General features: G+C 53.7%; 1 protein-coding gene across 7 annotated transcripts in view; it reads right to left on the bottom strand.

The window, feature by feature from the left end:
• The window catches only part of PSD2 (pleckstrin and Sec7 domain containing 2), a 73,926-nt gene that overhangs the window by 19,245 nt on the left and 28,316 nt on the right, over positions 1-26,365 (bottom strand). For 3 of the 7 annotated variants that reach the window (XM_074313619.2, XM_088798644.1, XM_074313620.2), the window contains 6 exons: positions 12,538-12,962; positions 8,948-9,409; positions 8,341-8,535; positions 5,294-5,374; positions 1,876-1,988; positions 1,123-1,183 (listed from right to left, as the gene is read on the bottom strand). In XM_074313619.2, coding sequence (XP_074169720.2) covers positions 1,123-1,183; positions 1,876-1,988; positions 5,294-5,374; positions 8,341-8,535; positions 8,948-9,409; positions 12,538-12,911 — 1,286 coding nt within the window. In that variant the 5' untranslated portion in view covers positions 12,912-12,962. Of the gene's footprint in view, positions 1-1,122; positions 1,184-1,875; positions 1,989-5,293; positions 5,375-8,340; positions 8,536-8,947; positions 9,410-12,537; positions 12,963-13,203; positions 13,829-25,894; positions 26,044-26,365 lie in introns of those variants that run through there. The other 4 variants (XM_088798646.1, XM_074313621.2, XM_019740370.3 and 1 more) reach the window with 4 other exon arrangements.

The following is a 26,365-nucleotide window of genomic DNA, read 5'->3' as shown; positions in this document are numbered from 1 at the left end:
GCAGGGATCTGCAGGGTGGGCCTTTGGGCTCTCCTTCATTTAGATTTTAATACTAATAATGAATACTCTTGTTATTCTTATATAATGATATTATTCATAATAAAATCCTTACTGGGTGCCACACCCTGACACTTGGCGTATATATTACCTATCAGTCTTTCCCCAGGCCCTCTGGGGGATGTCATTACTCCCACCTCACAGATGCAGAACCTGAGACCCAAAGAGAGACACTGTCCTGCCCAGGGCCGCAGAGCTACCACATGGAGGCAAGAACAGGATCTAAAGTCGGGTCTGCCCCAACTTTCTTCCACCCAATATGCCCTAGATTTTCCAGGTTAACTCTGGAACCAGACATGCTGGCCTGTTGTCCCCATGAGCACTGAAATATCCCAACAGGTATCTCTGACCACCCCTGGGTGAGCAATGATGGGGCAGTGATTGGTGGGGCCAGACGCAGTGATGGAGGACATGGAAGGGGAACATGGAGATGGGGGTCTAGGCTCACAGCGCATGCACACCAGCTACACTTACCACCTGAGGGAGGGCAAGAGAGCCCAAAGAGGGGGTCCCCGGAGCAGACGGAGGGAAAAGAAGGAGTTATAGAATCAGAGCAGCATTGAGACAGCCTAGGGCCCGGACCAGACACAACCTCATAGCCCACCCAGGGAACCCACCTGTCATTTCACTGTTTGCCTGGTGGGGAGCGGGGTCACAAGACTGTCTCTTGAGGGAAACTGTCATTTGACTGGTAGGGGCTGCCTGGGCCATGGCACTTTAATGAGGCCAGATTCGGGCTTGGGGGACGAGGGGTGGGAAGAGCACATGATCTTTTAGCAATGTCTGTCCTGGACACAGCTAGGGGTATGCATTTTATTTAGCACATCCCAAACTTTCATGTTCCTCAGTTGTTCTCACTGCCCTGCTTGGATGGGGACCCAGACAGATCTCAGGGAGATAAACTAGGGCAGGGCCCTAGACTCAAAGTTGCCCAGCTCCTAGGTCTGCTACAAGAAACATGGCCACTGAGCAGGAGATCTCAGGAAGGGGCTGGAGAAAGGGCTGGCCCCTGGACAACATGGCGCATTAGTGAGAGGATACACCCCCTCCCTACCTCCCCAACTCACATGTCCATGCAGGTCCGTGTTGAGCAGCATCAGGGCACAGGTGAGCGTGTGGATCCCATCTAAATCAGAGATGGTGGCACCCTCAGTGTGAGGACCCACTCATTCTAACCTCAGCAACACAGAGCCAGCCTGGAGGCCCTGGAGACTGGAAGAGGCCAGCCACCTGCCAAAGCTGCCCAGGGTCTGTGTGATGTTCCCTGCCCCACCCCCAACTGAGGCACTGGGGTCACTTGCTTGCCCCAGGTCAGAGCCAATCTCTCCCTCAGAGGATACCTCACCACCCTGGGCCTGCTCTAGCCCAGATTCCTACCTCCTGTGGCCAAACTCACCTTGAACCTCAGACTCGGGAATGGCTCTGGGTGCCAGGCCATGGTCTGTGTCTCCTCCAATAACCAGCCTGATCCCCCAGTTCCTGAGACTCAGGTCCACCCATAGGGCAAGTCCTGCCCCTAAAAGGGCCCTGACAAAGACCCCCATACCAGGACTCCCACCACACCAAGAATCGGCATTGTGACAGAGGACCAGGGAGAATGAAGACCCAAAGGACTGAGTCTTTAGGAAGGAGGACTTTCAGGCATAGGGAATGACAATGGGCAAGACATTTGGGAGGTCACTTGCCCAGCAGGCAGAGCCCAATCCATGTGCCATAGTTTATTCATTCAATGTTTACTGAGTAGGACAGGAGTGGCAGTGGACTGGGGGCTGGCTGGGAGGAGCTAGGTGGGTCAGGCAGTGGGGCAGGTGGCCATACCTTCTGAGGTGCTGTCATCAGGGTTGCACTGGCAATACCGACGAGAAAAGTGAGTAAGAACCCGCTCGCGTTCCTGCGTCTCCCCCATCAGTGGGAAGGCCTTCAGGAAGGTTCTGGAGGACAATTTAAGGATGTTGAGGGCCTCCCAGAGCCCCTAAGTGAGTCTGGGTCCTCACTGAGGGCAGGAGACCCTATCCCCACCACCCACCCCACACCACCCCCACAACACACATGCCTGCCCGAAGGGGCCAACTGTCTAGTGCCCAGTATCTGAGCCCAGGAGACACCTTGGCCCCCAGGATGGCTTCTGGGGTGCTGAGGCCAGGGGGCCTGGCAGGCTTTGGAGTTTCAGCCCTCATCCCCTCCAGGGCCCTTTTGGAAGTAGGCAGGGGACAGACTGCGAAGAGCAAAGACAGGAAACACCTCAGTGCTAGCGTCAGCTCTTCTTCAGGGTAAATGCCCACTCCTCACTCCCTCTCTATGCCCAAACTGTGCACAGCTGCCCCTCAGACTGCCCTGCCTCCATCATTCCTACTCCTCACTCTATGTAGCCCAGCCCTGGCCTCCCTCACTCTTCTCCCACCCCAAGGCTAAGCTGTCACCAAGTTGTTCTCCCCTAATCTCAATCCCTCCTTCTCCTCCTCTGCCCTCATCATGTGCCCAGGAAACCTGCAACAGCCTCCAGACAGGTGTGTGCCCTGCGTCGCCCCAACACATCCTCCCTGCAGACACTCAGCGGTCTTTCTAAACTCACATGCAGTCAAACTCACATGCAGCCCCTGCTTAAAACACATCACTGGCTCCCCAGGGCTGTCAGAATAACGTCCAAGCTCCTCACATCCTAGCCTTCTACCCCACTTTCCTCCTGTCCCTCCAACCTCATATCAACCTGCTGCCTCCCCAACCATCTCCACACCCCAGATAGGACAGGTGCCTCTGAGCAGGCTGGGTTCTACCTGGAAGGCCCTTCCCTCCTCTGCTGGGCAGCTCTGAATCCCCCTCAAGGCCCAGTTCAAAGGTCCCCAGTTCTCAGGGGCCCTGGCAGCTGATCCCAAAGCCAGAGGTGCTAGAAGATGCGGCTGGGTCCCTCACCTGGGGGAAATTGCAAGCTGAGAGCTTGGGCCTCTATGTGTCCTGGGGTCACGAAGCTAGTTTGTTCCTAATTTTGCAACAGTTCATTTGGTTTCTGTAATGCCCCCTTTGCTTTATCTTCTCTCGTGCTGCTTCTAAGACACCCTGGGAGCTGGGAGCCCCACCTTGGCCAGCCCTTACCCTCTGAGGCTTCCCAAGGCATCCAAAACTGCTGGCCACTCTCTAGTTCATCCCAATCAATCAATGCTACACAAAAACACTCTGCCACCTAGTTTTCCTCCTCTCCCTGTCTCTCCTGCTCCCTATTCTCTTCCCTCCAGCAAGCCCCCAGCTCTGGTCTCTCTCTCTTCTCCTCATACTCCACCAAGACTTTTTAAAACCCATCCTCCATTCCATCCTTAGCCTGTCCTACTGATGAACCATCCATCCCACCTCCTACTCCCCAGCCCAAACACCCCATCCCTGGAGATCTTCACCAAGCCCCAACCCAGCACAGCTGCCACCAAATTTAGGCCTTGTCCTCTCCCACCTGGCCCTCACACATCTGGATCAAAGGCCACCAGCATCCTGCTGTCAGCACTGCCTCCCAAATCTGCTTTACACCCAGCACTTGCTGTGGCTCCCCAGTGCCTGCGCAGTCGAGCCTCAATCTATTGGGCTAATATACAAGGTCCACCAGCCCAGCACCCATGCCTCTGATCATGAGCTGACCCAACTAACACCTTCCCAAACCAATCTTCCTCATTCCAATGCAATGCAAACTTCAGCCTCCGCTCAGGCTAGAGCAGCTGACAAGAGACCAACATGTCCACTGAGAACAATGAGAAAAGCCAGACAGACTACATCTCTCTTAGGCTAACAGAAAACTGCTGATGCAACAAAGACCAAAAGGGCCCAGATTCTGGAGGGAGGAGGTGGGCTGGTCTGCAGCTGTTTGTTCCCTGGGGCCCGGAGGATGATGGGCACAGGTAGGAGGCAGAACGTTTGGTGGCTTCACAGAGTGAACAAGACAAACCCGAAGACTTGAGGGGCTGTAAACATACAGCCAGCCTTCCTTTGAGAGATCTGCCAAATTCTGAAGATGTGCAGGACAAAACATAAAAAGCTAAGCAGAAAGCCTCTGAGAAACAGAAGGATTTGGGTTTTTAACAGTCTTGCTTCATTGAGGAGACAAAATTAGGATTCAAGCCCTACCAAAGGGAGAGGCCCCTATGAACACACCAAACTCCCCATGGAAAGCCTGGTGGGCCTTCCCCATGGAATGGGGTGAACCCTGAAACTCTCCTCAGCTCAGCCTGGTTTGGATTAGGACCATGCCCCCTTCTCCCCGCTAACTGCTCAGCAAAAGACAAAGCAGACGCTCTTTGGAGTCACATATAATGATCTAGAACCACTATAATTGTATACAAAATGTACAGCATCTAATTAAAAAGTTACTAAGCATACAGGAGACAAGACACACGATGGAAAACCAAGAGGGAAAAAGAGATAATCGAAACAAATAGGGATAATGCAAATATTGGGGTGAGCAAACAAGGACTTTGAAACAACCGTGACTAATATGTCATGAAAAGAGAGGGGAAAATGGAGAAAACAAGTGAAAAATGGGGAATTCCCCAGAGAATTAGATCTACTAAAAAACAATTTGTTAATACAATGAAAATTCTAGAACTGAAAAATACAACAGAAAGTAAAAAAACTCAATAAATGGGTTTAATGCCATATTAGACACAGGAAAAGGGTAAGTGAGCTAGAAGCAGGTCAACAGAAAATATCCCAACTGAAGCAGAGAAAAAAGAATGGAAAATATGTGTGTGTTTTTTTAAAAGTGTAAGAGACATGCGGGACACAGCAAAAAGGTCTAATATGCACGGACTACCCAGCCTTAGCCCAGAGACTGCTATCCCTCTCCCGAGGGCTCTGGCCTGGTGTCTCCCTGCTGGCCCAGCCACCAGGCCTGCTACACACTGGGCTGCATCCTCCCATTCCTCGTCCTCCTCTCCCTGCACCCCGCAGGCCCTGAGGGCTACTTCTTGGGTCCAAACACCAGTAGTACCTGAGATCAAATCTTCTCCCTCACTGACTGTGGGGAAGTAAGGAGTTATAATGCATTCCCACCTCCAGATCCCCAGCGCCCACCATATAGCTGGCAATCACTGAGTCGCTGGATGGCTGCTGCTCTGATGGCTCCTTCCCCACAGCCTCCCCAGAGGGGTCAAGACACTGGCCCAAGGTTGCACAGCAAGTTCATGATAGAACTGGCATGAGACTCCAGATGTACAGCCTGGACCACCTGGGGGAACTGCCCCTTCCCAGCCCCACTGACCTGAGCGCTCTGTCCAGAGTCAGGCCTGAGAAGTCAAAGAAGCTGAGGTACTCCCCGGCCACCAGCCTGCTGAACTCGTTGCTGCCAGGAGAGCATGGGGTGTCCATGAGAAGCCAGGCATAACAAACAATTGGGGGTACACGGGCAGTGGGCCCCCAGGTACCCTGACCCACCCACCTGCCCACCCCAAGGCTGCCTCTCCCTGCTGGCCAGTTAGGCTCTGACACTTCAACCTTGGACAGGGGGTCAGAAAGGCTTCCTGGGGGGTGATGTCTCGGGCAACACTAACAGGAAGTAAGAGCCAACCTTGTGAAGGGAGTAGGCGGTGAGATGATGCAGACTGTCCCCGATAGAGGAAACTGCACAACACAGCCAAGAAGCTACCAGCAGGGCCATGTGGCCAGAGCTGGAGAGCAGGAACCGGGGCAGGAAGAGATGAGGCTGGGACAGGGCCTGAGGGCCAAGGGAAGGATCCAGACATGATTCTGAGGGATTGACACAGGGAGGAAGAGGAGTGAGATGGTCACATCTGTATTTGGAACACTCTACCTGCTGAGTGGAGACCCACTGGGGGCTGCAGTAGCTGCCCAGGAGATAGACGGAAGGGGTGGGGAGGAGACAGATTTCAGAGGCCGAATACACTAGATATGGGGGTGGAACAGGTGTGGGGCATGACAAGAGTAAGTGGCCTCTGGGGGAGAGCTCAGGACAACAGATGGGGCTGGCTGTACCCACATGAGAGAGTCATCGGCCCATAGCTGGTAAATAACAGCATGGTGGGAAGCGGAGATGAGCCCATGCGAGAGGAGGGTGAACAGGCAGGCCAGCAGACCCAGCACGGAGATCTGAGGAAGTCCCTCTCAGAGTAGACTGAGGAGAGAGAGCCTATGAAGGAGACTGGGAAATAGCAACCAGAGCAGGAGTGTGGAGCCTGGAGGCCAGGGAAGAGTGTGTTTCAAGAAGACTGGAGTAATAAATTTTTGCCGAAAGAGAGAACAAATTTCCACCTAAACCTAATGAAGCCCAAGATCTCCCTCCCATTTACAGAAGACCTGGGAAATAAAGAAACATGTGAAATAACACCAAAGGATACCAGATCCAAAACATGGAAAAATCTTCTGAACAAATGGTTCCGTTTCTTCAACAAATATGTAGCATTAAAAAAAAGAGGGGACTGTCCAACTGTTGTTGACTAAAAGAGATTTAAGATACATATTAGCCAAAGGTAATGTGTGGACCTTGTTTGCATTCTGACTTGAACGAACATTTCTGAGACAATCAGAAAAAAATTAAACGTAGACTGAATATGGAGATAATTAAGGAGCTTTTGTTAATTTTCTTAGAAATTATAATGAATTAGGATTATGTAAAGAAAAAAAATCCTTGCCAGAGACACATACCAAAGTATTTTTGGTTAAACGATAGAGTGCCTAAAATCAGCCTTAAAATATTCCAGTAAATGGGGTGAGGGGACTGTGAGGGGCGTAGAGGAAATAAGAAGAAAAGAACGCTAATAACTTTGAAGCTGAGTAATAGGTACATGGAGGTTTAACATATTTTTTCTCCTTTTCTGTAGGTTTGAAAATTTCATAATAAAAAGCTTAATTAAAGAAAAAGAGGGCGGCCGGTTTGCTCCGTGGTTAGAGCGCAGTGCTCATAACACCAAGGTCGCCAGTTCGATTCCCACGTGGGCCAGTGAGCTGCACCCTCCACAACTAGATTGAAGATGTCTTGACCTGAAGCTGAGCTGCGCCCTCCACAACTAAATTGAAAAAAACAAAACAAAACAAAAACAGAAAAGAAAAAGAAAGGAGTGGCCAGTGTGTCAACCCTGTTGAAGGTGAGGTCTGGCAGTGGCCACCAGATGCAAGACATAGGCTGCTACTGATCCTGGCAGGAGGGGGTCTCTGGGAGAGAGGGTGGGGAAGAAGCCAGCCCAGAGGGGTTGAATGCGGAGAAGGGGAGGGGACAGAGGTCACCCAGAAAATCCGAGGATTTTGGCTGTAAAGAGGCTGGGGGAGGAAGACCAGTTGAGGAAGAATTTTTGTTCTCAGATGGAAAAGACTTAAGCACAATAAAATGCTTATGGGAAAGCTCTTATAGAAGAGGAGGTTGAAAAGATGGGATCAACCATAATGAAGGCTTCTGAAAGGTGTCATTAGGTTGGGGAGGGGGTCACAGCCCAGCAAGGGGCGGAGACTTGTAGTTGTGATTTCTGAGCTGGAGCTGGAAAGACAAGGGCAGGAGTGGCGTGAATGCTGTAGATGGTGGAGGACGCAGGAGGAAGAAAGAGAGAGGGATCCAGAAGCATAGCCAACCTCAGCACCTTCCTGTGGCCGAAGCGGTCTGAACTGTCCCTGTTAGCCTGTGAGCTAGGCCTGCTTCTACACACCTCAGAGCCTTAATGTGGGTGTTGGGAGGCACTCTGGAGAAAGGGCAAAGGCAGGCGGACACGCTGATGGTCAGACATGCTCAGGATACACCAGCCAATTTCCTCAGCCTCACGGTCCTTGCCCGACCCCGAAACCCCTCAGGACTCTCATCTGGCTACTTCCCTTTTCCCCACTCCAAAGGCCAGGGCTTGTGCTTTGGTGGGTTCAGCCCCTTTAGCCAGTCCCAAGAGACAGTGAGTGGGGCTTAACGGAGACCAGGACCCCTGCCCCCAGCTCCCAGGTCCCAGGCATTCCCAACCCAGGCCCAGATTCTCCTCTTCCTGGACCCATTAGGTGGGCCACTAGACCCCACCGAGCTGCGCTAACCTCACTACTATCCATCGTGGCCCCGTAACCACGTGCCACATCCCACTCCTCCAACCCCAAGGGGCAGTGCTGCCACCACCTCCCCTCCCTGAGAGCATGGGCAGCCCAGAAAAGAAACAGATTTAGAGCAAGGCCAGGAATGAGGACAGTGGCAGGAGGAGGAGTTCTTGGGGACTGTTGGGAGCCCCCAAGCACTAGGCACCCCTGATAGAAGTCACCCATACCCCCTCAGGCTGAGGAAGATACCAGGCTTTCCTGGGGTCGGGAGGTGCAGGAGAGAGAACTCACTTCTTGCCCAGCTGCCGGGCAACGTCACAGCGCTGGAAGCCCTCGAGATGGTAGAGGCGGCGAGCCAGCCGGCGAGCAGCTTCACTGACACCCTGGCACCCGTTGGCCAGCGTGTCTGTGCTACCAGGCTCCAGCCCCTCCGAGCTGCTCAGCTCTGAGTCTGAGTCGGACAGGCCATCCTTTAGGCTGGGGTCGCTGCGGAGGGAAAGTGGAGGTGGAAAGGAGGGGCTCAGAGGCCCTGGGTCAGAGGCGAGGGGAAGCGGCTGAAAGGTCTCCCCAGATCTCTGAAATCCCACCAGAGCAAAGAAAGAGGCTCCACTGAATCAGGAGGGGATCGAGTCAGACTTTTAGAAGAGCCCCATCATCAGACGCTCCACAAACCCACGGGCACAGCTCCCCGGCCCCACATGGCCGGAAAGGCCTGGAAGGGCAGAATGGACCCTCAGGACTGGGGTGGGAAGTCTGGAGGCAGAGGAAGAACACAATGACCTTGGAGAGGGCTGTTCACTCTGGGCACAGCGTTGCCCTCACTTGCTTTGCCTCCTCTGAGTCGGTTTCCTCATCTGCTCAATGGTTCTCCCAACTCCCAGCCTAGGCCCTGCCTCACCTGGCCGAGTTCAGCAACTTGTCTGTGTCTTCCTCCTCCTCCTCGTCCTCTTCCTCCTCGTCCCCGCCCTGGCCCCGGGATCCATCTTCATGGAAGCCATTGGGCATGGCCGTGAGAGACAGGCGGCTCAACACATTCTCTGAGCGGCTGCTGGAGATGGAGCGTCGCAGGGGGCTGCCCAGCTCCCCATCACCGCCAGCTGCTCCCATGTCCCCCTGGGTCCCCAGATCCCCAATGCCCAAGCCAGCCCCTGGCTCAGGGCTGTCACGGGCCCGCTGCTGGATGAGGGGTGTGAGGGGGGCCTCAAAACTGACGCAGCTGTCGCTCTCGTCGGTGAGGCTCAGCACGTCTAGGGAGTCCAGGCTGCTATACTGGGTGCCTCGCAGCAGCTCCGACTCCACAATCTTCTCAAAGGTGGCGCTGAAGCCGTCCCGCACATCTGGCTCTCCAGGGCCACCCAGCCTGCGGGATGCAAGGCACAGTCAGCATCCTGCCAGGGTGTCCCCCAGCACATTACCGGTGTTGGCACCACACAAATCTGTGCCTGGTAGCTCCCCAGGGGACAGGGAGCCGGCATGGATTGCGTCCAATTTATTCTTTCAGCCAATACTTGCTGAGCACTAGGTGCCAGATGCTGGGCTGGGTACTGGGGTACAGCAGCGGACAGACATGGCTCGTCCCCCAGTGCCAAACCTGTGCCTGGCCCATAGTAGCCATAGGTAAATGAATGTCAGGCCTCTTCCTCCAGCCTGGCCTAGGCGGCTGCTCCCCTTATCACAACTAGTGTCACATGGGGTCATAATTTTGCTGTCCCCACAGCCTGGGAGGTTCTTAGTTTGGCCACCCACATTCTGGCTCTCAGGTTTTGCCTTAATGTCACCTCCTCAGAGAAACTGAGGGTGGCAGGCCCACACCACCCACCACACTGGCCCCTCTCATTATTCTCCACCCTCAGGGTAGCTCCTCGTGTTCTCCCAGCCCCTATCAGGTTGTGGTATTCTTGTTGTTCCCCTGTTTTCATCTGTGTCCCAGCCTCCCCCCCACCACTACACACACACACACACACACACACACACGCACGCACACACACACACACACACACGGCCAGAAGTTCCCAGCACACAGCAAGTATTCAGTAAACCTTGCTACAGGGGGCACTGGGTGAATGAACAGATGCTGTAGCCCTGTGGCCCACCACACTGCCTAAGCCCTTAAGGGGCCCTACGCTGCCGCCATAAGAGGCCTTTGCACTGGCTGTTCGCTCTGCCCAGAGTGTTCTTCCCTCAGGATGAAGCCTCTTTCCTCATCCCTTTCTCGATGAGGTCTGCCTTGGCTGCCCTATTTATAACTGGGACCTGCCCCCAAACACCCTAGCCCCTTTCCCTACTTTATTTTTTCCAAAGCACTTATCCCCTTCTAACATACTACACAGTAACTTATTATTTTATGATTTATTATGTGTCTCCCCACTAGGCCATAAGCTCTATGAAAGTAAGAATTTTTGTATGTTCTGCTCACTGATGTATCCCCAGCACCCTGAACAGAGCATCACACACAAGTGAACTGAAGCATCCTGGAAGACTGGTAACCACTGAGGAGCTGCACAGGTCAGCAGGGAGGTCCAGGAAGGAAAAGGAGAGAGACTGAGGGAGTGCGAGACTGAGAGAGAGACAAGAGAGAAGGGGAGGGAGGGAGGGAGAGAAAGAGAGAGAAAGAAGACAATGAGAGAGAGAGAGACAGGGACAGAGAGAGACAGAGAGACAGAGACAGAGAGAGAGAAAGAAGACAGTGACAAAAAAGACAGAAAAAGAGAGATACAGAAAGCATAAGAAACAGAAACAGGGAGACAGAATAGGAGAGACAGAGAGTAATAGAGCTAAAGAGAGACAAAGAAACACAGAAAGCAAGAGGAAGAGACACAGACAAAGAGAGAAGCAGGCTGAGACCTGCTCATTTCAGATAAATCAAGGCCCATCATTTGCAAAGAAGCGCACCCTTCTCTCCCCCTGAGGATGTGGCTATGCCCAGCTTCTGCCCCAGGCCCCGCTGCCTAGCAGAGGCTGAGCTGTATTCAGAGGACTAGCAAGTGTCCCTTCCCCTCAAACAGCTCCTTGGAGCCCCCAGTGTTTAAGATTTGGTCCCGGTGTGTTTCCTGGAGAAACATACTGACCTGAGAGAGAAAAGGCTGTCTTTCATCCCAGTCCCAGAAGGAGCTGAGACTCCTTCCAGAAAAAGAAGTGGGAGGTGGGCAGAAATCTAAAAGACGGCAGGATGCTTTGCAGGGGGCTGGAGTGGAGTTGCCTCTACTGACCTCCAAGAGGAGGAGACGGAAGAGAAGAGTCACAGAGCACACACCCAAGTCCACCCAGCAAAGGCACCTCTGCCAGGGCTGTGCTGGGTCCTGGAGACACCTGAGCAATAATATAGAGCCTGCCCCTGGGGAGCTCTCACCTCATTGTCAGAGCCATGGATGGTCCCACACACACCCACCATCTCCCACCCTTTCAAGCATCTGAACAGAACTGAGGGATGGCTCTCTTGAAGGGGCTTGAAGACTACCATCCCAGCATCCATGTGCCCCCACCTTTAGCCACCCCAAATAAATATGCCACTTAAATGCAAACAGTGTGCTCTGAGAAGCCCAGCCCCCCGCCCACACCCCACTGCCAGTCAGGTGGCACCCTAGGAGCCACGTGGATGGAAATGTCCTTATGGCCACAGCATCCACAGGCGTAATCACATTCCTACCCACAGAGACCTAGGCACATGCAGCCCTACACACCCACATGCAGACTCAAAAGTGCACCCACCCACACATGCGCAGGCCAGGCACACACACACTCCCCACCCCCAACCATACAGACTCATGGGCACCAACATGCTCGCACCTCCCTGCACACACACCAACACCCAGGCCAGGCACGCCCCCACGCACACACTCACACACCTCCCGTACGCCTGCCTGTCCAGGCCTGGGCCTACAGCTGTGCACACTAACACTTCTACATGCTGTCTTTTTTCAGCCCACCCTGGGGTCTTTTAGACATTCCTCTGCCCCATCCCACCCTCCTTGTCCAAATGAGACCTCCAAGACACGGGGTCTCTCCACCTCTGGCTGAGGATAATAGAAGTGGGGTTGCAACTCCAATAAGCAGGACTGAAGGGAGATTCCTGGTAGAATTTCCAGTGCCAGGCAGGGTAGCTGATAGGGATTAACCCACAAAGTCTACTCTCCTGAGGTCAGTCGCAGAATTGGGAGAGGAAGCAGAGAGGCAGACCAGATGACCTTCCACATCAAGGAACTCTAATGTCCAGCCTGGGATTGAAGGGGTATGACCCTCCAGCCCCAAATAGAAACAGCCCATGATGACTTGGGGAACTGAGGGTGGGGGGGCACAACAGGCCTGCTGGCCTTTGAAATCTCATAGCTCTATTTTCCCAACACGCAGAAGCTAGGCAAAAAGGGACATGAAGTTCCCATTTTATGGATGAGAAAAACAAGAACTAGAGAGGCTAATTGGCTAGGCCTAGGCCACATAACATGAGAGCCGCCAAGCATGGTGAGCCCCTATCCCAAGACACCCACTTACCCCAGCTGAGAGTCCTCAGTGTCTGGACAAAGGCTCCTGGAAGCATCATCCCCTTCCACCAGCGCACCAGCCCTCCAGGGTCTAGCCTCTGTAGAATCTGCCAGAATGTTCAAGTCTGGCCCCAGGGCTAGGCCATTGGTGAGGGAGAGACCAAGGCTGAGGCTGTGGAGGGCCATGTCTGGGCCCTTGGTGGGCTCCTCAGTGTCCGTCAGGGTGCCCCTTATCTCATGTCCTGTGCTGTTGTGGCTGCTATTCAGGTCCTCACTGGCTGGCATTCCATTCTGGACCCCAGGCTCCTCTTCAGGCTCCAGGCTGGGGTCCCAAGTGGCACCATCTCCCCCAGGTAGTACAGATGGGAGCTTATCCTCATCCATGGCAGGCAATGCTTCCGCCCAGTGCTGGAAGCTCCTGGGACTCCACTCGACCTGGGAGCAGATGGAGAGATAAAGGGGTGAATCAGACAGGCAGGTGCTGGGGGTGCTGAGGCCCAGCAGAACCAACACCAGGCAGCCTGCCTGGGGAGAGAAGGATGACCTCCCCAGGACCTCCTGGCTGGAGTCTGGGTTCAGGCCATGGTGTTCGCAATGCCCTGCTCAGGCCAGCCACACTCACCTCTCCCCTCACCTCCAGCCACTACATGTGCCCCAGTCCTGCCTTCCCTGTTACCTCTTATGGGTCTCTGTTGTGCCCTCCAGAATTCACCAAAGCCCTCTGAGGAAGATCCAGGCTGCAAGAGACTGTGGTCCAGGACTCCTCCAAGCCCCCTTCCTCTCGCACTGGTGAGTGATGGAGACAAACCCCAGGCTGACAGCAGTTAGCCAGCCCACTTGCCTCTTTCCACGTTCTCTCACCCTGGCACCAGGAGCCAGACAAGAGTGAATCTGTGTTGAATGGAGGGTACAGGGCTGGGGGCTGCCTTTAGAGGGACGGTTAAGAGAGAAAGCAAGGAAGTCAACAGAAGTGCAGCTCTAGCAAAACAGAGGCTACCCCAGAGAAGCCAACATGAGGCCCGGGAGGCGGCTATCCGGTGGCCCAGCGTGAGGCGCTGTCCAGGGTGCTGGGCGGGTGTGGCGCCACCCGGAGAGCGAGGCTGCCTCTGATGCCCAGAGCCCAAAGCACTGACTGTTGGAAGAGGAAAGAGGAGGGTGCCTCGAGTTCTCCTCCACACCGGGCCCGAAATTCGCCCAGATCCAAGGAGGGACTCATGAGGAGGCTGCCATGGGGCATTCTGGGGAGAGCAATGCAAAAGGGAGTCAGGTCCTGCTCTGCCCAACTCTGTGTGACGTCGCATGGGTCTAGGTCGGGCCTCCTCACTGCCCCATGCAGGCCAGCCCCCCTCTCCCTCTGCCCTGCTCTGGGTCTGTTTCTCCTCTGTAAAATGAGGAGACCCATTTTACCTACCATTTCCACCCCCCACCCCCTTTAAAAACAGATCCGAGCCAGCCCACATTTCCCAGAAGCTTCCTACCCAATCTAATCCTAGGTGGGAGGGCAGATGTAATTGGCTGTGTTCTGGCTCTCTCCTCATCCCTCTCTGCCCCTGGCCCCACCAAGTCTAGGCTATTTCCATCCCCCCACTCCCTCCCCAGTGACCTCTGCCACCAGCCCCTCCAAACAACTTGCTTCCTCTCCTCTTCAGGCCTCAGCTTCCCCCAGCACCTTCACTCTCCTCTGGAAAAGGGGTGCTAGTGGCTCAAGAAAGGTTGAAGGAGGAGAGGAACTGGCCAGCCTTCTAGGCTGCAGCAGAATAAGCTGCAGGTATAGGATTTCCCTATACTGCCTATAGTTGCCTGGTCATAAGCGTCACCTGAGGGACTCGTTAAATTACAGATAATAAATAAGGCCCTCCCCAAGACCTCCTGAACCATAATCTACAGGGAATGGATATAAGTAATATTATCTAATAATAAGACAAGTTTGGGAAACACTGAATTACGCTCCATGGGGAACTTCCTTCCCATTTAGAGACAAGGCCAGGACTGGAGAGGAAGGTGAGTCTACTTTTCTGGGGGCTTCAGGCCCTTGAGGGGAGCTCTGCCACCACAAGACCACTAAAGATTCATTTAACCTGTTTTCAAACATAGAGTGAAAGAGAAGAGGGCACGACAGGCAGGCATCTGGGCCCCCAGCCCACCCACCCTGAGTGTCACCTCCTAGAGTTCTGAAGATTGTGTGAGCATAGATCTTACTTTTAAAAAAATACTTTCATAGATTTAAAAAAAAAGTCTGGAGAGCCAAGTTGTAGGATATCTGGGCCTGATCCTAGAACACCGGGGGCCTCAAGGGGCTCAGCCCTGAGGGAGGGATTCTTTCCAGTCTGCCCTAAATCCTTGCTGCTATTTCACTCTGTCCCCTGTGCACTCTGAGGAGGGAAAGAATAGGTCACCTCCTCAGCTGAGGATCCTTGAGGGCGGGAGAGCACTGAGAAAGGACAGCGGAGGGAGAGTGGGGCTCTCTGGCCTGTTTCCTGCATTCTCGTCCTCTGGCCTGCTTTCTAGCCCAGGAGCCTGGATGAGCATTGGATCTGGGGCACAGGGCTTCACCCCATTCCACCAGGGTGCCTCAAGCTCCTACACCCACACATGGAGTCTGAGCCCATGGGGTGCCTCCCCTTTGGTCAGGGCTCTGCCTGAGCTCCCAGTGAAGCCTGGGATTTGAAAGCATAGTGGAATGGGGAGGCCGATTTGCTCAGTGGTTAGAGCACAGTGCTCATAACACCAGGGTCGCCGGTTCAATACCCACATAAGCCAGTGAGCTGCACCCTCCACAACTAAATTGAAAACAATGGCTTGAGCTTAGAGCTGAGCCACCAGTGGGTGGCCAGTTTGCTCAGTGGTTAGAGCGCAGTGCTCATAACACCAAGGTCACTGGTTCGATTCCCACATTGGGCCAGTGAGCTGTGCCCTCCTTGACTGAAGATAACGACTTGACCTGGAGCTGAGGTCAAGGTCACCCCCCACAACTCGATGGGGGAAGGAGGTCAAGGAGCACCCCCGAAAACTCGATGGGGGAAAAACACACAGTTCCCCAATTTAAAAAAATTATTTTTAAAAAAAGAAAGCAAAAAAGAAAGAAAGAAAGAAAGAAAGAAAGAAAGAAAGAAAGAAAGAAAGAAAGCAAGCAAGCAAGCAAGCAAGCAAGCATAAATGGCTTCACCTGCTGCTGAGTCTATGCCAGCCCCAAAGCACCAGCCCCAACACCAGGGTATGGACAAGTCAAGGACCCCAAGAGGAAGGCCCCTATGTCACTCCCCAAATTCTAGCAGCTGCTTCGGGCTGGCTCCTGCCCTACCTGCCCTGCCATATCCTCCTGCAGTTGGGAATGGGATGGCATGGAGGTTCTGCCAACACTGGGCACTGGGCCATGTCCTCAGCTTCTGGGGGTAGGCAAACAAGGGGTAGCATTAAGCTCCACTCTGGGCAGGGGACCCAGAGTCCCTGCCTGGGCTAGAGGCCAGCTGAGCCCAGAAATAGTTGAGCCAGAACCCCCCCACAACACACACTTAATGAGCCCAAGAGAGGGGTACATGAAGGGGAGCTTCAGGGCAGAGGTGGGAAAAAATGCCCCACGTCCTCACTATGAACCACCATGTGCCCCGGGACTCATCACTGTCCCTTCTGGCCTTCGTGGACCCAGCTGAAGAATGGGGATATCACCTCTGCTCCCCTTCCCCAGAAGAGGGCTGGTGAGAAAACTTAAAGTCATGAATGCTGAGAGAGCTGAAATCCAAGGAAAAACAAACTCTCTACAGAGGTCAAGGAAAAAGACAGCTATGGTCCACTCTTTCTACCACTACATTTGACAAATGGGAGACTGAGGCACAGAACCAGGAAAGGCTTTGCCTGAGGTCACATAGCAAGTAACTGACTCTAGAACTCAGGAGTAACCTCATTCTGCACCTGGATGGGCTGGAGGTACAGAATGAGCACCCAGTTTCCCAGGCCCTCCATCAGACCCTCCCATGAGATCAAGGGCTCAAATCTCAACCAGGAGAGTCCACCCAAAGCAGTGAGCCTGCCCACTTCCAGCCCTGCTAGCAAGAGCAGGGGAGGTGGGCACAGCTGGGCCACGGGCACCTATCCCAAGGAGACGCCTATAAATGACAGGCTGGCAGTGGACGGGTCCTCTGCATCCTCTCTTTGCCTGAACCAGACCCTGTTCCAGAGAGTGGCTCCAACTAAGTACTGCCCTTGGGATGACCTTGGTCTCAGCAGCCTCTTTTTCAGCACCAACCAAGATGGGGCCCATGATGATAGTGGAACTCTGGCAGGGCCAGGGCTACATGCCACGCCAGCCACTTTTTGGGTCTCAGCTGCTTCTGAGACAACCATGTCCCCCTCCCCACTCTCCCTATGGCAGCTGGAGCGAGCTGTGGAAACACAAATTACATCACATCCTTCCCTCCCTCATAACCCTCCAAGAGCTCCCATACCTTTCAGTTAGAATCTGGTCTTCTCAGCATGGCCTAAAAAGGCCTTGCCTGAACTGGTTCACTGCCCTCTCCCCATCCCCCACCCCATCAGCCACGTGGCCTTCTTTCTGCTCCCTGAGCTCATTCCCACCTCAGGGCCTTTGCACCAGCTGTACCCTTGGCCTAGAATGCTCTTCCCCTAGATCTTTAAATGACTGCCTCTTCTGTCACTCAGAAGAGGTCTCTCCGACCGCCCGGCACTCTCTCACACACCTCCATAACGCAGCATATCTGCTAAGCATCACTTAGCAGAACTGAAACCTCCTTTTCTAGTTCTTTGCTTACTTCCTGCCCATTTCCCTTCTTAGAATGTAAGTTCTAGGTGGGGGTAGGGACTATGTCATGTTCACTGTTGTCTCCCGTGGAGCCTAGCATGGTTCCTGGCAAACAGTGAGCACTTTTGAAATATTTGGAAATGATCATCAGCCCTGTTTTAGGCAGAGGCTGAGAGGCTGAGGAACATGCTGAGGGTCACTTGGAACGATGCTGGACTGTCGTAGGGATAGCCTGGTACAGTGCCTTCCATACCGGGATCCAAGCCAGGGACTGTGGGAAGCCCAAGGAAAGGGCCAGAGGAAGGGCCCAGCAGGGAGGGCTCCGGAGCCCAACTTGCTCTATAAGACAGAGGGGAAGGTGGATGCAGGCGCTAGTGTGCATGTCTGTGAACAAGCATATAGTACCGGCATTGGTGAGTGTATACACACATGCACACATGCACACATGCATACACACAGAGGGAACTGGGCAAACACTCAGAAGGCAAGCCCCTTGGGTGGTCAGGTAGAAACAAGGAGCCTACAGGCCTAGGGGCCAGGTTCAGAGCAGTGAGACCTACATCACTGAGCATCTGGGGTAGAAACCATTCTGCTTTGGGAGAAGCCAGGGGCAGGGAAGGGACAACCCAATGCTTCAGGCTAGGGTGGGGGTGGGAAAGACAGGCACCCACACTGACCACTGCCACACCCAATGGCATCAGGTGTCTGGCTGGGTTTGGGAGAAGATCGGGGCACACAGGCCCACTTGGTAGAAATGGGGGTGCAGGAGGCAGAGCTGGGATGGGGAACCATGGTGCTGAACACTACCTAGGACAGGCAAAATCTAAGAGCCTGTGGGATTTGCAGGGGTGTTTGGCGCCCAGGCAAGGTATGTGGAGGGGGCTGGCACCAGAGAAAATAATTCTGGAATGTCAGTGTAGAGGCCACGCTGAAGCCACAACTGCCCCGAGGAGCAGGGCTGGGAGCCAGGGTACTCGGGTTTCTCACCTCCCATGTGCACCAGGGACCCCTAACCGTTTCTAAGTCTTGGACCTCTTTGAGCATCTGATGCAGCAGTTCAAACTGTGACATATGTGTATATTTTGAGTACTTTTTGAGATGCTCAAGGACCTCTAAAGCCCATCCATAGGCTCTGGGCATGAACCCCAACCTGGAAAACCCCCAAGGACCTCTGACACTGGACACTCAGAGAAAGTTCCATGAGGGCTACTTGGGGTGGGGGAGGCGGGAAAACGCTGAAAACCTTTCATTCTCAGACCTATTCTCTGCCCACTGAGAACCCACTCAAACATCCCCATGGGTCCCACTGCCTTTCCCCAAAACGCCTGCCACCCTGAGTCCCTAGCTCACCCAGATTTTAGCACATGGGCTGAGATCTTCACACACACACGAAAACAAAAGTACACACCTATGAACAGTTAAATAAGATGATCAGTGAAGAGAGATCAGTGATCAGTAGGTGCCCAGAACAGAGCTTAGCCAGCTGTGCCCACACCACTCATGGGCACGCCAGGACCCCACAGGAACCTGCTGAGCCCCAGGCAGCATGGGCATCAGGAAGCTGGCAGGAGCCCCGTCGGTGGGGATCACGGAATCACACAGTTCACCATGCTCCCCCTCCAGCCTCTCCAGCCAAGGAGTGCAGAGGTCAGGACTTTCCTGCCATCCCAGAGTTCTGAGCACCCTCCCCAGGCACAGATCAGCCTGGGCATGTACCTCCTCAAGGTCCCAACTGCCCGTGGCAGGGAGCTGCCTATGACAATATGGAGGGGATGTCTACCCCAGAGACGTGGGAACCTCCCTGCCTCGGTTCCCAAGAGTGACCCTCATCCCTCCTCACCCACTTGGTCTTCCCAGCTTGTGCAGCAATAAGTGCCTCCCCCGGGGACAGTCAAGGTAGTGAGTCAGTGCCCCAACTGTGCAATCAGAAAGACCTGGTTTCAAACCCCAGCTCTGCGACCCACAAGCTGTGTCACCTCAGGAAAGTTGCCCACCTCTCTGAGTCTCAGCATCCTCCCGTGTAAAATGGGGAGTGCTCACAGCATCTGCCTCACAGGACTGCAGTGAGGACAAAGGAGACGGCGTGGGTGCAATGCTCAGCTCAGAGCTGGCCACAAGTGCTCAGGGAAGAGCAGTGGCTCCTGCTTCCCAGAATCCTGTCTCAGGTCTGCAGGGGAATGGGCTGGCTGCCCACACTGGGGGTGGAATGCATAGGAGAGCAGCATAGGAGGGCAGGCGGCACCGGACATTCAGTGGGCCCCAGCAGACATTTCTTCTTTCTCAGGCAGGGGCTTCAGAGGCCCAGCCTGGGGGCGGAGTCAGAGGAAGCTCCTGGGAGCAGGGGAGGAGGCAGGGGGGTAGGCCAGAGAGAGTGCCCCACCCTTTCCTGAGGCAGGTGAGTACCCTATAGTCCTGGCCCCACCAACACTCCCACCCCAGGCCAGGCACCCTCCTAGCTTACCATCTCAAGATACAAGAGCCACACCAGGTGCTGGGCAAGGACCGGGGGTCTGGGCCTCCCTTAAAAGGCACCTATCCCCTTCAGGTGGTGCCAACTGGGGTCATTAGGGAGCCCAGCACCACCCTGCTTTCCTCCTCTCATTTTGGCCCCTGAGGAACCAGCTTTGCCTTGCGTTGTGGGGATCTGAAAAGCCTCCACTGTTCTCATGGTCAGGCAGAGGTCCCTGGGGGCTGGGTGCACATTTGCATCCTATCTGCATGTGCCCCACAGCCTGCTGGGAACTTCAAGGGCCCCTGGGCCTCTCTCTGCAAAGGACATCCCTTGACATCTCCTGGCTTGCTTCTCTCCCCACCCCCCAGCCACTTGGCACCTTCATTTGCTTAGCATTTGCATACTTCTGCATGCTGGTTTGGAGAGCCCTCAACACTGATGAAATTCACAATGTCTGCTATCAAATCCCAAATCATGTTTATAGCTGGTGACTAACCCCGCTGACTTCCCTACAGGGTGAGCCCTCAGTTATCCGGGACCACAAAGGACTAGGCTGTTCAGATGTAGTGACTGGCTACTGTTCTGTTTTCCTGGAGCTCCAGAGGGCACCTGGGACTCATTCTGCTTCTTGAGCTACATTTGACCCATGAGCCTATGGATTGAGAGTTGAACCCCAACAACTACAATGGACTGACCAAGTGCAACTCCTCCCAAGCAACCCTGCTTGCCTAAAACACCTAGGGGGGGCAGTCCCCAAAGGGCTCAAACTATGAGCAGCCTCCCCCGTCTGCTTCAACAGCCAGGAGATAGGAACTAAGAAATTTCACCCTCCCTTCTCCCTGCCCAATTTTCACTTACCCTGTACTCTCACATTCTCTGTCCACCCGCTCCTAAGAAAGCCTCTCTTCCTCTCTGCCTCCTCCCCTGTGATATTCCTCCCCAACCGCTTGATTATGTAGCTCCACTTAACCTCTCCTTTGCTGTGTCCCCGTCCCCGCTTCCCCTCCTCTTTCCCTGTCCTCTCCTGTTTCTGCTTTGGGTTCAGCACAAGGTCTGACAAAGGTTGTGGTCTCCTTAGGGCTGGTTGAGGGCCAGCAGCATGTAGTACAAAGCAAGCAGGTGTGAAAGGTACCAGGCTGGGCCACTCCACTATCACCTCCCTGTGTCCCCGTCTCTAAAACTGTCCCTCCTATTCAGCCCTAGCCCATTGATGGGAGATGTGGTCACTGGTAAAAGACTCATCCCTTGATGGACAGTCATGGGGTAGGAGAGAAAGAAAGAGTCAGGATGACACCAGCATTTGGGCCCTGAGCACCTAGAAGCATTGAGTTGCCATTCCTGAGAAAAGGAAGGCTGGCTGAGCAGGTTTGAGAAAGACTGAGAGCTCAGCTCTGGACAAGCTGAGTGTGAGGTGTCTAGAAGACATCACTGCTGAGGTGCTGAGCAGGCTACTGGAGCTCAGAAGAGAGGTCAAAATTTGGGATCTAAATTTGGGAGCTGGCAGCAGGTAGGTGGTGTTTCGAGCCACAGGACTGGATAAGGAAGACCAGCCGGGCAAGGGTTGAGTCCTGGGGCACTTCAAAACTAAGAGGTGGGGGGGGAGGGACGGACGGATGGCTCAGTTGGTTAGAGCGGGAGCTCTTAACAAGGTTGCAGGTTCAATTCCCGTATGGGATGGTGGGCTGCGCCCCCGGCAACTAAAGGTTGAAAACAGTGACTGGACAGGAGCTGAGCTGCGCCCTCCACAACTAGATTGAAGGACAATGACTTGACTTGGAGTTGGGCCCTGGAAAAACACACTATTCCCCAACATTCCCCAATTTAAAAAAAAATATTAAAAGGTGGGGTAGGGGAGAAGGAGCAACCCATGAGGTTGGAGGAAAACAGGAGAATGGATGTCCTAGAGGTCAAGGAATTTTTCAAGGAAGAGGGAGGGTCTGAATGTGTCAAATGCCACAGACGAGGACGGAGAATTGGCTATTGGGCTACTGGGTATAGCAACATGGAGGTCATTGGTGACCTTGAGAAAGGCAGTCAGTGAAGTGGAAGGGAGTGAAAGCCCAACCGGAGGGAAGTGCAGAGCGAGTTGGAGGAGAGGGAGACGAGTCTAGACAACACTTCTGGGGAGTTTTGTTGTAAAGGGGAGCAGAGAAATGCAGCGGTAGCTGGCTGGAGAAGACAAGAGAGCCATCTTTTAAGATAGGAGAAGGAACAGCAAGATATCTGCTGATGGCATGATCTGGTAGAGGGGAAACCCACAATGTAAGAGGGGGCACATGCTGGAGCAGCGTCCTCAAACAGGCGCAAGGGGACAGGATCTAGTGCACAAGTAGAGGGGTGCTCGTCACCAGGAGCAGGGACTCTTCACACACAGTGACTGGAGGAAGGCAGAGCAGTGGGCAGATGTTGGCACATGGGTGGATGTAGCACTGGGAGTCTGAGGAAGTTCTGATTGCTTCTACTTTCTCAAAGAAGTAGGAAGCAATGTCATCATAGCGAGGGAGGACTGGGGAAGAGAGGCTGGGATAGAGGGAGGAAGAGAAAGTGTGAAATAGTCATCAGGTAGGGGGAGAGGGGCTGGACTGGAGACCTTGGCAGGACTGCAGGATGGCACTGAGGACCCACCTGACGTGCCCAGTTTTGATCTTAAAGTGAGACCAGGTGGGATAGTGGTTTATCTCAGCCCCGTTCAGCTACGCAGGTCAGATGTGGAGCGGGCCGGGTGTTGGATTTAAACAGGGTTGGGGTTTTGTCAAGGAAAAATGAAGAAGCAAAATGAGGAAAGGCAGTTAAGGGGTCTGCAAGGTAGGGAATATTCAGACTTTTACAGTGGCATCTGCATCTCAGCCACCCTGACCCCTCCTCAAAATCCCTCCCCCGCTGGTGCATGAAAGCCCACCATCCGTTCCCTGCTGTGGGTTGGGCATGGCTTTTCCTCTGCCCTCCTCCCAAAATGAGCTTCTGAGAGGGTGGCCACAAGGAACCACCAAAAGCTGGGGAAATGAGCTTCCCACACAACGTTCCTCTGACCTGGAAAGCACCTCAGACTCACACACTCAAAACCGAATTCTCCATCACCCTTCCTAGGCCATCGCATGACAGCTCTCCCCACCTCGAGTTGGACCCAGTGCCCATCCGTTCTGCCTCCTAGATCACTCCTTACTCCACCCTCCATTCTCCACCCCCACCAGCCACACCCGAGTCCCAGCAGGGCCAGCACGCCACCAACTCCAATCCTTCTGTGCAGCACATGCAGCAGCCCAAATCCAGTGCCCAGCCTCTTGTGCTGGACCCCATCATGGCCTCTGGACCAGGCTTTTCCCCACCGCGCTAGCCTGGCCAATCCCACTCCATCCTCCTCAGAACACCTTTTCCAGCACTCATCTGCTCCATCGATGCCCTCTTAAAAACGCTTCAGTGGCTCCTGGTGGCCAGCTGTGTCCAGATCCCACCCCATTTCTTCCTGTCTTGCCCCCCTCTCTCCCCTCTCCCCTCCTTGTGCCATACTGCTTTCTCTGGGCCTCTCCCCACTCTAATAGCACCTCCCCTGAGTTGTGGCTCACCCCACTCCCACCCCTGAGGTCGTGAACTCCTTGAAGACTCCATCATGTCTGCTTAAGCATCCTTCCCCAGCCTATGGTTTAAAGTAGGGGTTCAGTCAGTTTTGCTGACCAGGTGCGTGGATGACCAGGTGGATGAAGACTCTGGAAGTAGGGCAAAGGGATTAAAACAAAGGGACTTCTTAGCCAAGTGACCTAACTTAGCACCATCTATTAAAGGACAAGCTAATGACATGTGCTTCCTGATGGGATGCACTGAGAAGGACACAGCATCACCTATGGGATATTCTTGCCAAAAAAATGTTTAACCTGAATCTACTCATGAGGAAGCAATAACACAAATGCAGAATGTGGGACATTCTAAAATGGACTGACCAGAGCTCTTTAAAATTGACAATGTCACAAAGACTTAAAAAAAAAAAAGCTGGGCAATAATTACCGATTAAAGGATACTAAAGAGATAAAACCAAATGCAATGTGTGATGCTTGATAAAAAAGAAAATTTTAACAGCTATAAAGGACATTATGGGACAATTAGAGAAATCCGAACATGATTACATATTCGGTGAAACTGTATCATTAAATTTGTTGGATATATTAATAGTATAGTCATTATGTAGCAAAATGTCCTTGTTTCAAGGAATTCATGCTGAAGTACTTAGTGGTGAAGAGTTATGATGCCTGCAACTTACTTTCACAAGTTTCATAGAGAGAGAAAAAAATATGGGCGAAATGTCAACAATTGGCAAATCTAGTTCTCTAGGTGAAGGGTATATAGGAGTAGGTGGGTGTTCACCGTACTATCAGGTTTCACAAGACAAAAGTTAGGGGGGAAGGAAGGGAGTGGAGTGAGACACTCCAAACAGGGGAGCTCAGGGCCTGGCTTGATGAGGCAGGATTGGGAGGAGCGGGTGGCAGCCCTCCACTCCAGCAGCCCACAAGCTGGGCTGTGGGCCTGGGCTGAGCTGGGCTTGATGCTGGAGTCACTAGGTGCCCAGGCAAACACAGACCTGGAGTGGCTCACCACCTAAAGAGGGTCAGACCCCAAAGAGGTGAATTTAGCTATGAGCAAACCCACTTAGGAAGACTAGGACTCTGCAGGAAACAGCCAGGTCCCAGGGAGACCAGTAGGGCAGCCTTCGGCTGAAGCAGAGCTGGAAGGAACATGGGCCCTGCCCCACTTCTGCCTGAGCTGTGGCAAGGAGTCAGGTCTGCCCAGGTCCACCCCTCCCCCCAAACACCCCTTGAGGGGTGACAGCCTGAGTGTATCCTCCTGTGTGAGGAGCCAGGCTAAATATAGAGCCCCAGACATAAGATGCCACTCAAAACAGATTTCCCTGGAAAAGACCATCTGGCAAAGGATGTCTAGAGCATCGTCTGTCGAGAGAAGCAGTGAAGCAGTGTCGTTCTCCCACCAGCCAACATCCGGAATGGGAATGTCCCTATCCCATCCCTCTACATTCCAGCTTAGTGTCTCAGTTTCCCCCAAGGTCACCCCCTTGCTGTAGATGCAAAGGCACTCAGTCCCACCTCCCTCTTTACTTGCATCTTCAAGGAAGAAGAAAATGAGACCAGGGATATAGGTCCAAGCTTCAGACAGTTCTGCCCAGGTGCAAATCTTTATTCTGCCACTTACTACCTAGATGACTTTGAACAAGCAACTTCTCCCTGAGCCTTAGTACCCTCCTTCACAAAATGGGAGCACCTCCCCCTGCAGGCTGTTGTGTGTATGAGAGTACTTAGCACAGTGGTAATGCTAAATTATAGAAGCTGAGCAAGATAATGTCCCCCAATCCCTCTCTCAGTCCCATCAAGAGCAGGAAGTCCTTCTTTCCAGCTAGCTTTGCTCCGTCCCTTCAGGAAACACTGTGGGTCAGGTGGGCTGGGGGAATGCCCGGCCATCGCTGTCAGAGCAGGACAGGTAGCAGGAGGGAAGTCTGTCGGCCCGGCACAGGCACTCCTGGGGCTACAAGGTACCAGTCACCCAAGCCTTCAGGCTTTAGCCCCTGCCAGAGGCAGAGGCAGGGAGGCCTTCCAAGGACATTCCAATCATCCTTCTACCGATAGCTGGGCCACCACAAGCCTACTCACCCCAATGTTTGGGAACCCTCTGGTTCAGGTCACAACCTGGGGACCTGCCATGTTTCCACCAGGACCAAACTTTGCAATAGCCCCATTCAAAAGCCTCTGCCTCTCACCATATATGGGGGAGGGGAGCTCTTGGAGGGCAGATCTTTCCTCAAGAGATGTGGGGTGGAGGGGAGGGCAGCTGGCCCATTTTACTGATTCAGAGATTACAGGTCACAGAACGTGTAGCTTCCATGGGAGGCAGTGTTCCCAACCTCTCAAGGGAAGGGTGGAAGAAATGACTATATCTGCCCAGGGCCAGGGGTTGGCCTTGGAAGAGATCCCAATGCCCTTTATCCACTCTCCCTCAAGCTGCCTGAGTACCCCCCCCCCCATTAAGCAGCTTCTGTTTCCAGAGTCTGGAAGAAGGAGCTGGGAAACCCAGGAAAGTCCATATGCCTCTCCCCAGACCCAAGCTGCCCATCTGCCTTGGCCAAACCCTGAGCTCTCCCCCTGCTTCCCATTCACCTACACATCAAGCTCAGCCTGGCTTATCTTGAGCCGGCCAGGAATCTCAGACCCATTTCCATTGTGGCTGGGGCTTCTGCCTCCAGTTCTTCTAAGGCTCCCCAAAACTGGTCTCAAGATGAAGGGGTGGGCTGAAGTAGTGGCCCCCCCAGCCTGTGAAGAAACAATACCCTCAGTTCTGACTCAGAGAGCCCCCAGATCCTCCAGGGACAGCAAGAGTCAATATACCTTCTCCTAGGAGGGGATCAGCTGGGCAGGGTGGTCCCATATCTGGACTCCCTGCCCCACCCCAGCCCCAGAAGCAGGCTCCAAGGACCCCTTCCTCCCTGCGGCTGCCACAGCCATTATGTGCCGCTTGCCTTGCCCACTGCCTGCCACGCCCCCATGCAAGCCCCTGCTTTAGCGGCAGAGCTCAGAGCCCATGAGGCCTGGCTGCCAAGCCAGGCTGTCAAAGTTGGAAAACTGGAAACAGAAA

The sequence above is a fragment of the Rhinolophus sinicus genome, chromosome 5, assembly GCF_057876585.1.
Source record: "Rhinolophus sinicus isolate RSI-liver-muscle chromosome 5, RSI-T2T, whole genome shotgun sequence".
Classification (NCBI taxonomy): Eukaryota; Metazoa; Chordata; class Mammalia; order Chiroptera; family Rhinolophidae; genus Rhinolophus; species Rhinolophus sinicus.
The sequence above is the reverse complement of the archived record's forward strand: the minus strand, read 5'-3'. Positions and strand labels throughout refer to the sequence as shown.